This window comes from Sesamum indicum, linkage group LG13 (assembly GCF_026168435.1).
Source record: "Sesamum indicum cultivar Baizhima isolate 11 linkage group LG13, ASM2616843v1, whole genome shotgun sequence".
Taxonomy (NCBI): Eukaryota; Viridiplantae; Streptophyta; class Magnoliopsida; order Lamiales; family Pedaliaceae; genus Sesamum; species Sesamum indicum.
The window spans coordinates 16,558,346-16,574,109 of NC_142669.1; the positions used below are offsets into that span (position 1 = coordinate 16,558,346).

General features: G+C 32.8%; 2 protein-coding genes across 2 annotated transcripts; both read left to right on the top strand.

Moving 5' to 3' along the window:
• Positions 1–1,623: 1,623 nt before the first annotated feature.
• Positions 1,624–2,860, top strand: LOC105176202 (karrikin insensitive 2 receptor IA). The gene is made up of 2 exons (XM_011098933.3): positions 1,624–2,190; positions 2,282–2,860. The coding sequence occupies exons 1-2, from the start codon at positions 1,823–1,825 to the stop codon at positions 2,727–2,729; spliced, it is 816 nt and encodes a 271-aa protein (XP_011097235.2). The 5' UTR covers positions 1,624–1,822; the 3' UTR covers positions 2,730–2,860.
• A 9,585-nt stretch (positions 2,861–12,445) lies between these two features.
• On the top strand, positions 12,446–14,302 carry LOC105176203 (uncharacterized). The gene is made up of 2 exons (XM_088877331.1): positions 12,446–13,135; positions 13,920–14,302. Exons 1-2 carry the CDS (start codon positions 12,536–12,538, stop codon positions 13,989–13,991), a joined length of 672 nt encoding a protein of 223 aa, XP_088733457.1. The 5' UTR covers positions 12,446–12,535; the 3' UTR covers positions 13,992–14,302.
• Positions 14,303–15,764: the final 1,462 nt, after the last annotated feature.

A 15,764-nucleotide genomic window follows, 5' to 3' on the forward strand; every position in this document is an offset into this window, starting at 1 on the left:
TCTCTTTTCCTGCCCCTTGCGGGACCAAATCTTGCATGCATGCATTGCACATTCATCATCTAATCAAACCAATCAATCATTGCATATTTGCAACATCATTACTCATCACTGTTTCTACTGTGTAATACACTACTGATCCTGCTGCATTATCATTAGGACTCATATTGTATTGACGTGGCAAGATTGACAAATCATGTCAAATTTATATTTAAGAAAAAAAAATTAAATAATTTTGTCCAGTTCATTTTAAAATTTTGTTACCCAAATCAGATCCAATTGAATTAAATTAATCATGTATTCCGTATTTAATATTAATCATATGACAAGTGCTGCAATATATATGTTGTGTAACTAATTCAGATCCATCAAATTCCATTTGAATTAGAATTTATATTATTCCCGCGAATATTTTAGCATGCAGAGTTTACCTAATTTGTCAAGCTCAAAATCGATCCGACTCGTGCCACCCCTAGTAAAAACTCGTTTAAATTCGATTTGTTAAATTTAGTAAGTCAAACTTTAATAAAAAAAAAATTATTTCATAAATTTCAAATTCAACTCGAACTCGATTCGATTAGTACAAAAATAATAAAATGTATTTAAACATAGAAAAACTATGATTTTTTGCTACAGTTTATTACTATAGCCAAAAGAAGAAAATCATGACAAATACAACTACGGTTTCAAAACGGCCATTAAACGTCGTTTCTACAAGTGTGGTAAAAAATTAGCTATGGCTAAAAATCATGGTCAATAGTGATTAATTAAGGTAAAAATTTAAATATTTACTTTGATTTTGTTTCATCGTGATTAATAGTTTTAATTTACCGTAATATTTAAACGGTGGTTATTTATAGGGGCAAAATTTTAAATATTTTTAGTGAAGGAAATCGGAAAATGTCCAATTTGCCTTTATTTTTTTAATAACAAGAAGTTGTAAAAGACAGAGATAAGGTGAAATTTTCTTTTTACCCTTGACATAAAATATAACTCTTCTAAAAATAGTAAAAGCAATAAATTTGAGAGGACAGAGTATTTATCCTTCATTATCCGCTCGAATTTTATTTATCTTAAATTCATTTAATGTTCTGTATTATATACACTTAATTATTATGCAACATTCATATATGCCCTAAGTGTATAATTTTTTCTTAAATACCTACAAATCTCTTCAATTATATACATATATATATATATATATACACTTCACGTTTACGTGTTTAATATAATGCAAAGTGAAATAAAATTTATGATACGAATATTATATTGTATTTTATTTTCTACATTCTACTTTACATTCTATTTTATTTAGGATATATACTTTGCAATTATGAAATAATTATTTTATAAAAAATCGCACATGCAATGTTTATACATTAAGTAAAACAAAAAAATCAAAATGATTAATAGAAAATATATCATACATACATACGAAGTCTACTGTTATTATGCAGAGAATTTTCATCTAAATTAAATTTAATCGAATCAAAATAATTACAAAATAAATATAAAACTCTTATGATATAGTTATTTTTTATAAACTGTAAATTAATTACACAATATATATATTATACCTTATTATTTAATTAATTTAGATTTATCCGAACATAATTTGAAATAGAATCTGGGGTGGAAGTACAAGATGCGAAGAGAGGAAGTCTTTAAGCAATTTAATGCGATCGGAACCCCCCGCCTTTCTTTCAGCCAATAAGTCAAACCAGTAGGCAGAAATCTCACTCGCATTTATACCGATGTCCGCAACCATTCCCACAAAGAAACAAAGCAAAGTAGCAAACCACCTTCAATTACACGAAAATCAAAGATGGGTACAGTTCAAGAAGCTCACAACGTTCGAGTCTTGGGCGCCGGCGACACCACCATCGTCCTCGGCCATGGCTTTGGCACCGATCAATCTGTGTGGAAGCATTTGGTCCCTCACCTCGTCGACCAGTACAAAGTCATACTTTATGACAACATGGGCGCCGGCACTACCAACCCGGACTACTTTGATTTCGATAGGTACGCGACCCTTGAGGGCTACGCCTACGATTTGATCGCAATTCTGGAGGAATTCAACGTCGATAAATGCGTTTACGTCGGCCATTCTTTGTCCTCCATGACCGGTGTCATCGCGTCCATCTTCCGCCCGGATCTGTTCCATAAGCTCATCATGATTTCTGCCTCTCCAAGGTTAGTTATAACTGAAGCCCTCCACCTGTTTGCTCTTTTGGCTCAAAGGGGATTTGAATTCATTAGAAAGGTTTTTCTTTTTTGGTTTTAGGTTTGTGAACACAGACGATTACTATGGAGGATTCGAGCAAGAAGACATCGAGCAGCTGTGCAACGCGATGGAGACGAACTACAAGTCGTGGATCTCCGGGTTCGCGCCGCTGGTGGTGGGCGGCGACATGGACTCGGTGGCGGTGCAGGAGTTCAGCCGGACGCTGTTCAACATGCGACCCGACATAGCTTTGAGCGTGTTCCGGACGATATTTACGTTCGATTCAAGGCATTTCCTCGGGCGCGTGACTGTCCCCTGCCACATCATCCAGAGCTCTAGAGATTTGGCGGTGCCCGTGGCGGTGGCGGAGTATCTCCACCAGAATCTCGGCGGGAAGTCCATCGTCGAGGTGGTGTCCACGGAAGGCCACCTGCCGCAGCTCAGCGCGCCGGAACTCACGGTTCCGGTGCTGCTTCGACATATACAACATGATATCGTTGGTGCTTGAGAAAATCGTGTAGCCGGAAGAGGTTTGCATCGTATTATGTTTGGTTTTATGTTTTTGCATTTCCTAAAATAAAACTCACTCAATGTATATTTTTGTATTTATACATTTTATCTGTGTATTTTTTTTTTCAATTTTTATATATAATATATATATATACGTATATACTTAATATGAAATGATGTGATTTGATAATAAACAATAATTTTTGTCTTTAAAAAATATAATATTTATATATATACATATTTATATATAAAAAGATATATAAAGAAGATATGATTTGAAAATGTACAGTGATTTTTATCTCTCAAGTCCCAACATCTTATTTTAAAATATTTTAAATTACCTCAAAATACAAAACATATATATATTATAAAAATTAATGTTAACTTTCCTTTGTAACAGTTTGTATTTCAAATCTGGTGGCACATTGAGACATATATATATATATATATTATATTATTTATTTTGCGTAAAAAAATATTTATATACATGATACATAATTTGCATATAATATACAGTACAATACGAGAGATGTTATTTATTAATATAAATTTTTATTTATTTATTTAACCTGATTCACGTAATCTCTTGATCGATAATTCACTGTCATATTTACCTATACTTTTGTACATATTTATCACTTGCTCAATTTTTTTAAATTAATTTTTATTTATAAAATGTGGCTCGTACTCCGTAGCTAATGATAAGAATTTGAACTAATTTCCGGATATATATATTTCTTAAATGAGAAATAGGGGTGTGGAATAAGATGAAAAGATGGTATGAGTTTGTACCTTGTTCTTATGTCGTGTTATTCATGTAACACGAGTATTTTAATTATAGATAGTTTGATAGCGATTCTCTTAGCCAATAAAATTGACTTTCTTTCTTGCAATTTGCTTTTGAATTCTCAATCATGTAAGATTCAGATATCAATTCTCTCGGGTAATATTTGGATTCGTGGATTTTAAATAATAAAAAAAAATATTTACATTTTAATAATTATGAGAGATTATCCTAATTAACTCATAAATATATTTGTCAACTTTAAAGCTTCCAGAAACTTTACACGTGTTGAAGATAATGCACCATAAACTGGCAACCACGGCTGTCCCCCACTGGCCGGCGGGCCTTTACGGTCTCCTTGACTTTTCAACATGACACTTACTATGGGCCAGGCCCACTACGTAGGACTGATTCCTAACTTTGGTGGGACATCACATGATACTTCATTTCCTACTTAATTAGGTCTGTCTGCTGGGCCTTTTGTTTTTCTAATTTTCGACTGCTCGGACTACTCTTGGCAAATAACTGAAATGGGTGTGTAAGAAAGGAAAATGACGATCAGCATCACCATCTTTCTAATTTTTTTGGATTGCTCCTAGTGTTTTGGGAATGATTGAAATGGGTGTATAAGACAGAAAAATGACCATCAATATAACAATTTTTGTTAACACTGATTGATTACCGACTATGTGGGCCCCCTCATCATAATATTTTCGAAATGCAATAGGACCAAAATCACTCCTCATAATCAAGTCACACCAATATATAAACGAGTATATAAATTAATTCGATCATCTACCTTATTACAATACACAATTCATTTCACTTGAATTATGACATGGTTGATAAGGCCATTGATATTATCGGTATCATGATGTTAATGGTCCATGATCGGTATCCATACCTGTCAGGTTTATCAAGAATCTATATGCAAATCTCAACCTAAGTGGAAATCCGACAGGGGAATTGCTGAGGAATCTTACGATGTTAGGGTCCGGATAGCACAGCATAGTCCGTTGAGGGGGCTCAAACAACAACAACATTACGAATGTTGGACATTTTGTTTCGACAACTATAGACATTATACTATTTTGAAATGGGCTATTGGTCTTATATTCACGAAGATTTTACTTGTTACACGAAAAACAAAAAATAAATCGCAATAAAGAGTCATTTTTTTACATTTTTAATTAGTACATCGTATATACAATAGAATGACAATTTTTCTATTATCATTTCATTTTCCAACCACCATTAATACTATATCATTTTAATTTCTGATCTAATAAATCTGAACAGTTCTTACACTACATCCAGTTAGATTATATGTACGAATACTACGTGCAATCGTTGCTAGAATCTACTTGCGTCTTTCCCTAATTTTTTTTGTATTCACAACTTTCAACTAAGAAAATAAGAGTACACAGTGTGGAATGGACCAAGTCTTGTCCAAAATGTAACCATGCAAGTATGGTGGATGTCTTAGCATTTTCAACCTAATCAATTTGTGGTCTGTTTCACGTTTTAAGACGGTGTTCCGCGATATTTTATTTATTTAGATCTACGTATTATTGTATTTTCACACTTTAGTATTTGTTTTTCAAAGATGTGGCCATAACGTCCTGTTTTATTCTACAATTATAAAAATTGCCTTCAATACACACAGAGTCGATTTTCATAATTATAGAGATACATAAAATAGTCTAAGAAAATTTATATTATATTAGTGATAGAGAGAAAGAGAGTGAAATATCAGAGAAAAAAGGTATAAAAAAAAAATACTATATGTAATGGAAAAAATGCAAGCAACCCCCTTTTGATATTGTAAATGAGCAAATTATCCCTTTATGAAAAAACAATAGCGATTTACCTCCCTATATTTTTTAAAATACAATAATTTATCCCCTATGATTTTAAAAATAAAGTAATTTACCTCCCTATATAAGGAGGTAAACTGCTTCATTTTAAAAAATACAAGGAGGTAAATTGCTATATTTTTTTCATAGGGGAATAATATGCGCATTTTCAATATTACAGGGGATAAATTGTTATTCAGTCCATGTGTAATTAATATCGAATTCATTAAAAATAAGTAAACGGTTGATTGGATGGATTGTTTTCACATGTCAACCAAAAATTCCGGCGCATGAAGTAACAATAAGTAAAAGAATTTCTCACATATAATTTAAAAAGGATATTTTAATAAATTTATATTAAAATTCACCAAAAACCTCGTATGCGTCGTGTGAGCAGAATTTGAAGGGGCAATAAAGGAATTTTGAAATAATAACAAGATTATAAATATGAACAAACAACTTCCATAACTCTAAAAACAAAAACAAGAAATCAAAAGCTATAAAAAGAAACTCCGGAGGTGCTTTCAACTTCTGTACTATTTCAGCTTTTCTTAGCAAAGCACAAGTAGAAGAATGACAGTGCAATTTATAGACTTCAAATAAATTGAAAAAAAAAAAAGAAAAAGAAAAAGCAAAGTCTCTGCATTTACTGCACAAAATACAAAAATAAAATGAAAATACAAAATATATTGACACCCTTGATATTAAACTTAATTATCTGAACACCCCTTACCCTTAAAAAAGTTCGATGGCCGTTGATGTAATTTATATATTTATATTAATGCTCTTTATTGTTAAATATATCAATCAATTTGAAGTTTATTAAGCTACAATGTTTATAGATTAATACTAAATTTGTATAAATTAATTAAGTACAAAATAATTATTTCGAATTTGAGTGTATAAATAGTCGTTTTGATAATTAGCAAAAGTTTTGAATTCACTAATTTTGAATTAACAAACAAAGACGCATTTTAGCATATCAGAACTTTACCCACTTGTGTTTTAGAGTGTAGGCTCTACTCAAATAAAAAAAAATTACTACCACATATATATCCAACCTTGGATCCAATGTCAAGTGATTGGGTATGGATTTGGCGCATAACAATTCAAATGTATCTGGGTTTAGGTATTGCACATTAATTGACAAATCTAACATGTTGAACTTAACATAGATCAAGGGGTAAAAGAAATGTTATTACATGGAAAGACAAACAAAAAATAAAATAAAATAAACTTAATTAGCAGAGACAGTAGAAATGTGAAGGTTGCATGCAAGTTGCTGTACTGCATGATCCAGCTATAATATTAATTCAGACATAAACAGTGGTATTGAGATAGTGGTGAGATTAGGTAAGATCACATGATACCACAGTATTCACAAATCTGTTCTGAGCTTGTCTTTCCATTACTACTTTTCTTCACCTTTTATTATTATTATTATAATTTAATGTTATTATTGCCACAATTATTAATTTTGCTACAGCTCCAACTGTCTACTCTGCCGCTGGGGAATTATTAGTTCGGAGACAGACAGCCTTTTGTGTGTAAAAGTGAAATAACTAAAATGTGTGTGTAATGTTATTACCAACAGTCTTTCTTCCTAAAAAAATTTATTCCTTGTACAGTATTATCTCAATTCTGGGTACGAGTTTTTGACATGTCAAACTCAAGTCCCTCACCTTTCATTATAAGTATTATAGGAAAAATTTTAGTCCGATTAAATTTGACTGAATCGAATTAATCACGTAGCAAGTGTATCTCATTCATTATGTGATTGGTTACTTTCTCTGAATTGTACGTTAGTCATACGGTAAGGAATTTGCACTTGTCATATGATTGATCTAAATTTGATCAAGTCAGTCCAAATTAGAATTTTCTATACTTTTTCAAGTGGAAATAATTGAGCCGCCAACTGTTTGACATTTTATCTTACATCATTTTAATAAAATTTGAACGTGTAAAAAGTAAATGATAATAATTGTTATAATTCTAGTTAAGGTGTTTGGTGAAGTTAGTGGTTTGTTTAGTTAGGGTGAAAAGTGAATGTATGAGAAAACTCAAAGTAAAAGTGAATGAATAAGAAAAGTTTTGGTGTTTGATTAGGGAGAATACTTGGAGGAAAATTAAAATTGAATGTATATAAAAATCCTTTCGGAATACAGTTTTATTTTAGTCCAAAAATGGACAATAAAAAATATAAGGCAAAAAAATAAAAAAAAATACATATTTTATTTTTATTTATTCTGTTAACCATATATATGTAAACCCCTTTCGCTGTTCCTTTCAACTCGTTCGAACCAAACGATCCTTAAACATATGTTATGACCTATGTGTTGATGTAAAAATATTTAAACTTTGATTCTTAAATACAATAAATCAGTTATAGGGATTTGATCGACACAGATGGTGCAGACGCATTGTCAATTTTCTAATTTTTGTAGTAAAAAGATAATTGATAAATATGTTAAAAAAATATTATGTAATAGATGAAAATTTGTAATTATAAATCAATGTCATTTTCACTCTCTTTCCTTTACCACCAAGGAAAGGTGTATTCGTTTGTATTGGATAATAAGTTTTATGTAATAAAATAGTAAAAGCATGAAAAAGATATTGGAATCCTTTCTTGTCAATTTCCTAAACATTAATTCTTAAATAATTAAGTTTTAAATACCCTTCTTTTTTTATTTAACAATTAGAAATTGAAATTCTGAAAGACAAGAACATTAAGTATATGACTAATTTATTCATTAATTATTAATTATAATATAGTTATGTATTTTAATTTAATCAGTATTCTTATTCAATTTTTTTTTAAAAAAGATGAAAAATGAAAACGGCTATGTTTTAGCTGAGCAGACAGAACAATGAAAATTTGCAGAAGGGCAAACGGGTAGCCTTTTATCGCAAATATTGATTTCGGGGCCCACTGACCCATGCATTAACGGTGTGGACGGGCACAGGGGCTCACTCCAGCTAAGGGTGGTAGCTAGGCTCCCGTAATCGTAATCCCTAATCATGCTCAACTGAACGTGTACGTCTGTTATTGGTCTGTCACCTCACCGGCCCCACACGTACATTTCCAGCTGTAAGAGTTGCTCTTAAACCAAGACCACACCCCACACCACAGTAATAAGAAAAAAAGTATTATTTTAGTCCGTTAAATATGTCTAATTTTAATTTTAATCCGATAACTATTTCCATTTTTTTAGGTCCAGTAATTTATAAAATTGCTTATTTTTAGTCTTTTGGCAGATTTTCGAATAATTTTATCCCTATGCAACTTTTGAAAGGCAGTTTTAGAATTTTACTCCTATGCAACTTTTGAAAGGCAGTTTTAGTTCATATGCACTCATAGGGGTAAAATTGTCCGAAAATCTGCCAAAGGACTAAAAGTAAGCAATTTCGTAAGTTACTGGACCAAAATAAAAATGGACATAGTTATCGAACTAAAATTAAAATTAGGCATACTTAGTGGACTAAAATAATACTTTTCCCCAATAATAATAACCACCAGAAAAGGAAATAGATAGATATGAGAAAAATATACCCCCAGCAAAACCGTAATAAATGGAGAGAGCAGAAATAACACTCGTAGGTCTGTAAATAAAAGGAATAACACTCATAAGCCAATAAAAGAGAATTGTATTGTGTTAGGGAAACTAAAATGTTGGGTTTATGTGAATTTGTACTCATATAATTGTGAATTATTGAATATATATAAGATTTTGATATTATATATGATTTAACGATCAATAATTTATGTGGATATAAATTTATATGGACGGTATCATCAAATTTGAATGATAATGTGTGTCGATCGAAGTTTTTTTAATTAATTTTCTATCTAAAAGATTTAAAATTTATCCACACAGAAATTAATACGCAACATATATTTAAGCCCATAAAATATATTGGGCAATAATTTGCACTCACACCGTAGATGTTATAACTTCTGATTTTATCCATTAAGAACAATGGGTTTTTGTAAATTTTAAGTATATTGACAGCATGTTTTATCGCAAGTAAAAACTTGTCCGTTTAAGTTTTTATAATTATTCTTATTAAAAATATTTAATGGATATATAATTTTTTAATCAAATTTATTAAGTAATGCCTAATTTTGAACATTTGTGAAATGCAAATCTATATAAGACATGCATCTTTTAATAAGTGTGATGCCTACAATAAATACTTTTTTTTAAGACCAATGATCAAATCCGACTTGAATCCAATTCAAGAAGTTAGACCCTCATCCCCTAAGCCTAGCAGGCTCAAACTCTATAGGTCCAAACACAATTGATAAGGGTAACTGACCTATTAGTCTTATCATACCACCCCAGTCACACCCTACTAACGGGACACTACTAAAAATAGGATCCCTACGAGCAGGTTTAGTGTCGTATTGTACGACCACCACGTTAGTCATATTCTACACCTCATAAGCTACATCAGCCAAAAATGATGCAATAGGGGATGCTATAATCAGTTGGATTGGACTAGTGGAAGCAGCTGAAGCTAGCACCCTTATATTCATCTTCTAAGAGGACAACTCAATAGTTCAGGTTTAAGATTTCTTACAAAAGATCTTATATTCGAATTTGAGTGTGTGTAGGAAAAGTACACCCAGCATGATCCATTTTGTCTGGCATATCTACTAGAAGATAACTCTAACAGTTGGATAAGCACCATTCCTAAAAAATAAGCATCCAAAGTATTTTTAGGATATCTCAACCATTTTTAATCAATTCTAAATCTCTTAAAGTTGCTTTTATAAATAGGGATTAAGATAAATTAAGAAAATAACTGAGTCAACCAAACACACTCACATGGCAAGGCTTCCACTTCCAGCATTTCCCTTGGGAATTTTCACACTTTTTCTATATTCTTATCACTCCATATTTGATTTATATAATTTATTGCATTTCAATTTCACGTTTCTACTTAAGTTCCTATTTTATTATTATAGAATGTCTTAGTAATTTAAACATCAAGTGCTGACTCCTATTTTACATATTAACCCTCTAATAATTTTAATTTTTTCAAAAAATCTTTCGATTTTTGTGATTTTTGCTGGACTTTGATAATATATCAAAGTGCATTTTAAGAAATTCTCTAACATTAATAAAATCATGTGGTTGGAAGTCACTACTTTTCACTTACAATCAAACGAGAAAGAGGAAGCCATGAGTGTAGTGAGAAAATTTAAAAAAGAAATAATTTCTTCATTCATCTGAATGATCAGCAAGTGTTAAGTTTTAAATATAAATATTTCGGCGAGAAAGTTTGTAAGTTGACTAACAACCACAACAAACCCTTTACATGTTATTGACACGTCAGCCCACATGTATTTATACGTACTCAATAAGAATAAGGCTAAAAACGAATTCACTATGTTTCTTCCCTAACTATCAGTAGCACCTCTTGCGCACCTTGCAAACCCAAACCTTCTCACCCTGGATCCCATGCTCGACAACCAGAACATGACCAGAAGCATCGTTGGTGACATTCACCACATCCTCTCCACAAGTTGTATTGGGAGCAGGAGAGCAAGCCCAACTTGCACACTAGTCAAGCAAAAACAGCACTAGGAAAAGACTTGGTGAATAAATCTACGAACTGGTGTTGGCTGCAACAAAGAAAGGATTAACAAAACCCTGCTTATAACAGTCACGAACAATATCAATTCGAACCCTTCTGACGCCTTTTTTGCAAGTACCTCCCTTTAGGATTTGCATTCCCTTTGGCCCAAGCTTTAAGATAGTTCATATCAATTGAACCTGTGTATCTTTTTAATACATCAACATTAAATATCTAGTTCATCGTATATCCACGTAAAATAATGGACATTCAAGTAAAAGATTAATGATATTATATTACTATGATGAACATGTTTCCTTTAAATTTATATATCCTAATAATAGTATTAATAATAGCAATCATTACTACTATTATTATTAAAAGATATGATTTCTTTTTATTTTTATTGTTTTCAAGAAAATACTAATTTGGAATGCTTTATATTTTTAAATCATAAACCATTGGAGTTTTTTTTAGAACATTATTATTTATAAAATTGATAATGATTTATGAACATAGCGGAAAACAAAACAGGAACATATATAAGGAAGAACTGGAAAGATGGAAGTTTCAAATGAGAATGGAAATAGTAAAAATGGGTAAATTTCGTTGATATCTCTTGAGATTATGTCAAAATAAATAAATATTTTATATTTTTTGTAAAATTATAATTCCACCTCCTTTTTAAAAGTAAAATTTATACAAACACCTCTGAAAAATATTACACTAACACCCCTCAAAGGGTGTAGTTGTAATTTTATAAAAAAAATATAAAATGCTCGTGTAATAAGTGAAATATCAGAAAGTGTCAATATATTTAAATCTAGAATAGATCATTGTAGTTGGATTAACCTTGAGAAATTGGTTTAATACTTTCTGTACCCTAAAAGATAAAGAAATTGCCCAAATAGGATAAGGTACTCACATTTTTATTTAAGTGGGTTTTGATTCGAAATTATAAATATTGATGAATATATTAAGTCAAAAATGAAATAAAGTATGTATTAATAAATTTAAAAATTTTAAATTATCCATCTTAATTTTTTCATCAATTTAATTATCTGAGAATTTTGAATAGACTGAAGAATTGACTCCTGATTTATATCCAAAAATATTCTTATTGGCTAATGAAAACAGTGCCACCGACATTAATTTTTGCCTAAAGAATGTGTAATAAGATTGGTAAGACGTATAAGAAATTAATCGTAGGAAGCATTCGAAATTCTTTTTTTATTTTAGAGTAACGCCTTAAAATTCTTTTGGTTTATCTTTGATAAATAATAATAATAAAGAAAAAGACAAGAAATTGCAACGCGTAAAAGAGCCGTTGGTGACGTGGCCAGCCCAGGCTCAATCACATGCAAAATGGGGCCCAGTCCAGTCTGTTTAATCGCCACATTTTTGTTCGCTCTCGCTGTGGGCCCACCTAAATATCGAACCTTCCTTTCCCTTTGCTTTCTTTCTCCTATTTTCTCCCTATTTATATCCCTATTCCCCTTCACTCTCTATCTCCACTATACATTTTCTCCCTCTCTCCATACACATTTTCGATTTTTCTTCTATTTTCTCTCTAAAGAAGCTATGGATCGGAGATCAGCAGTCCTACTCGCATTGATCTGCCTTGTAGTGGCCACCGTCGGCGGCCAGTCTCCGGCGGCTGCACCAGCCAAGGCTCCTGCTGCCGCCGCGGTTTCCACCCCTCCCGCAGCTTCACCGTCCACCGCCACTCCTCCTACTAAACCCACAACCCCCGCTCCCGCCGCTGCTCCAATCTCAACTCCTCCCGCTGCTGCTCCGGTTTCATCTCCACCGGCTTCAGCTCCAGTTTCAACTCCACCAGCTTCAGCTCCAGTAAGCTCTCCACCGACTGCGGCGCCCGTGAGCTCTCCACCAGCTCCCGAGCCAGTCTCCTCTCCACCGACAGCGGCTCCCGTTCAGTCGCCACCATCTCCAGCTCCCGAGGCCGCGACTCCACCAGCTGAGTCTTCGCCGCCGGCTCCTGCTTCCGCCCCTCCCACCGAGGCACCAGCTAAGGCGCCTACACCAAGCAAGAAGAAGAGCAAGAAGCACGCTGCTCCTGCTCCGGCCCCCGAGCTGCTCGGCCCACCCGCCCCTCCCGTCGGAGCTCCCGGTCCCAGCGCCGACGTCATTTCTCCTAGCCCTACGTCACTCAACGATGAGGTGCGTACTCTTCACCCATGGTATTTTCTATCATGCGCGGGATCAGTGGCAATGCACTTCCAGATCTGGAAGCGCGTGGCACTATCTTCTCATTTTCTGTCAAATTTTAGCTTGATCTATAGACTGATTGCAATGGTAAATGTTCAGACAAAAATGCTTCAGACAAAACATGCATTGTTAACGTAAAAGAATTTTCCAGATCCCTAATTCCGACCGAGTTTTATTATTTCGTGCTACACTGTACGTAGGTTTAGTCCTCGCACATTGCCGCTTTACTGATAAAATCAATGCTGGCGTATTCTGGGTTGCGTTTTCTAAACGTGACCTCTGTCGGTGCACTTTAACACCGTATGACGACTCAATACCACCAACCGTTTGTCGTCAACTGATCGTATGTTAATACAATTTTCATATATATACACACTATATATAAAAATGTTTCTAAGACTTACATCGATAATAAATATATAAGTATTTCAATCTGATTTTTCACCAACATGGGCAAATCACATTTGCGTCTTAGGATGGTTTAGCTGTACGGACATTTTTTTTTTTTATATCTAAATTAAATTGGATCAGATTCCGGACGCAATTATATACTTATAATGTAATTAATTATTATTATTATTAATAACATGTTAATATGCAATAATGATTTAGATTTGGTTAAATTTAATTTGAATTAAAAAAATAGGCAGTGGAATAAATATATTTTCTGCATACATGTTGTCACGTGGTGAGTATTATACTTTAACGCAATTTGGGTTAACGTTGTAATTTACAGAGTGGGGCAGAGCAAGTGATGAGCGGTGTTGCAATGGGAGCGGCCATCGTGGGCTGGATCTTCTTCTTCTAGAGAGAGAGAGAGAGAGAGAGACTATTTAATTTCTTTCCATTTTTCTTTTCGGCAAATCTCAGGATATCCGCGGGCCCACCATAATTAACATATATTTTGTCTATATGTTGATATGATCTAGATCGGACGGCGGGGATTTGCCATATTTTCGGCTCTCTTGGATTCTTTGTTTGGTAGAGTGAGAGAGTGAAAATTTGAGGGGAGAGGCTCTTTTTTATCTTTTTCTACTTTTGTGTACTATTATTCACTGCTTTTGCTCTGTTACTTTTCTCCCCATATTATATATTTTATTCTATTGATTATTTATTCTATCTCCTGCTCTTGCTTTTGCTTTTCTAATTTTTCCTTCGCTCATAAGTAATCCCAATAAGGCTACTATAGTATTACTATATATTTATAATTATGATTGGTAGACAATTTAAATTGAGTAATTATAATTTCATAATTAAAATAATAATATATGTTATATAATATATTAGGCCAAGGCATACTCAAGCACGCGGCAGTTAATTGATGTATCCATGTCTAAATCTTGGTGCCCATGTCTGAGAGAAGTTAGCCAAAAACTATCTAAGCTCTACTCATGTTTATAGAAGGGGAATTCATAATGAACAAAGTGATTATATATATACAACAAATCCGCAACATAAGTAAGCCTAAAAGCTTTTTGCCAGTACCAAGCTTTGGGAACACGGGTTCCACGTCTTTGTTGGGATCCAACCTCAAGGCATTGATATTATATTTTAAGATAATTCATAATATTTTACACAAATTTGAAGGAAATTGTGCATTCGATTCAAGAATATGTGTTAGTCCTTAAACAAAACTCAGAGCAAAGAATCATAGAATTATCTACATTCACAAAGTGAAGAATAAGGAAGTGGGCCAGCATCGAGTAGCCCAGCAGGTCAGGTCCTGGCCCATGAGCAAGGTGTCTAGCCCATAGAGTGTTTCTTTTTTCTAACCTAAAAGCCTAAAAACAAATCCAATTCAATAAGGTGAGTCAGCATTAAGCAAGGATCAACACATCACACAGGTTGATGATGTCCTACGATATGTTGTACTAAAAAATCTTCATGAAAATTTTAAAAATAATTATATAATTTTAACATATTCTCAATTACAATCCTCCTACCAACTTCCACTAAAAAATTTATAGAAAAACTGTGTGCAAGTTATGTAATCATTTCCCTATATTGTGAAAAGATTATGACTATGTAACTTGCACGTGGTTTTTTTTTTTTTTTTTCGTTTCATTCCTAATCAAAATTTGCAGAAGAATTGCAAATGAGACTTTTGTCACTTATGAACTATTTTCGAGAATCATGTAAGCAATGGAATTGAAAATATACTGGACCTATGAGACGAAAAATATAATTTTTTCTTTTTCTTAAGGGTAAACTACATTGACACTCCTGAGATTAGGTCTAGTTACATAAACAATAAAATTAAAATTACATCTCTTAAAGTGGTAATTGCAATTACAAGTATAATCTCTATTTAATGATGAAAACGTACATAAACAATCCTTGAATACATTTCACTGTCACGTCCTCAATACATATATTTATAATTTCATACAATGTTATTTGTAAAAATTAGACCTCACATCAGGATCGTAGACATAATTTACCCTTCTTCTTGATTGATAAAGTTTCTAGCTAATAATAGTGAGAACATTGTTTAAATTAGAAAAATTACCGAGTGTTCAGACAAGTAGCTCATGAAGCATTAATCTCATATTTCGTGTGACGGTACAAGAAGCCCATGTTC

Coding starts and splice junctions, on each gene's coding strand:
- LOC105176202 (XM_011098933.3), top strand. CDS start 1,823: ATGGGTACAGTTCAAGAAGCTCACAACGTTCGAGTCTTGGGCGCCGGC. Junction 2,191..2,281: donor ATGATTTCTGCCTCTCCAAG/GTTAGTTATAAC, acceptor TTTTGGTTTTAG/GTTTGTGAACACAGACGATT.
- LOC105176203 (XM_088877331.1), top strand. CDS start 12,536: ATGGATCGGAGATCAGCAGTCCTACTCGCATTGATCTGCCTTGTAGTG. Junction 13,136..13,919: donor CTACGTCACTCAACGATGAG/GTGCGTACTCTT, acceptor TGTAATTTACAG/AGTGGGGCAGAGCAAGTGAT.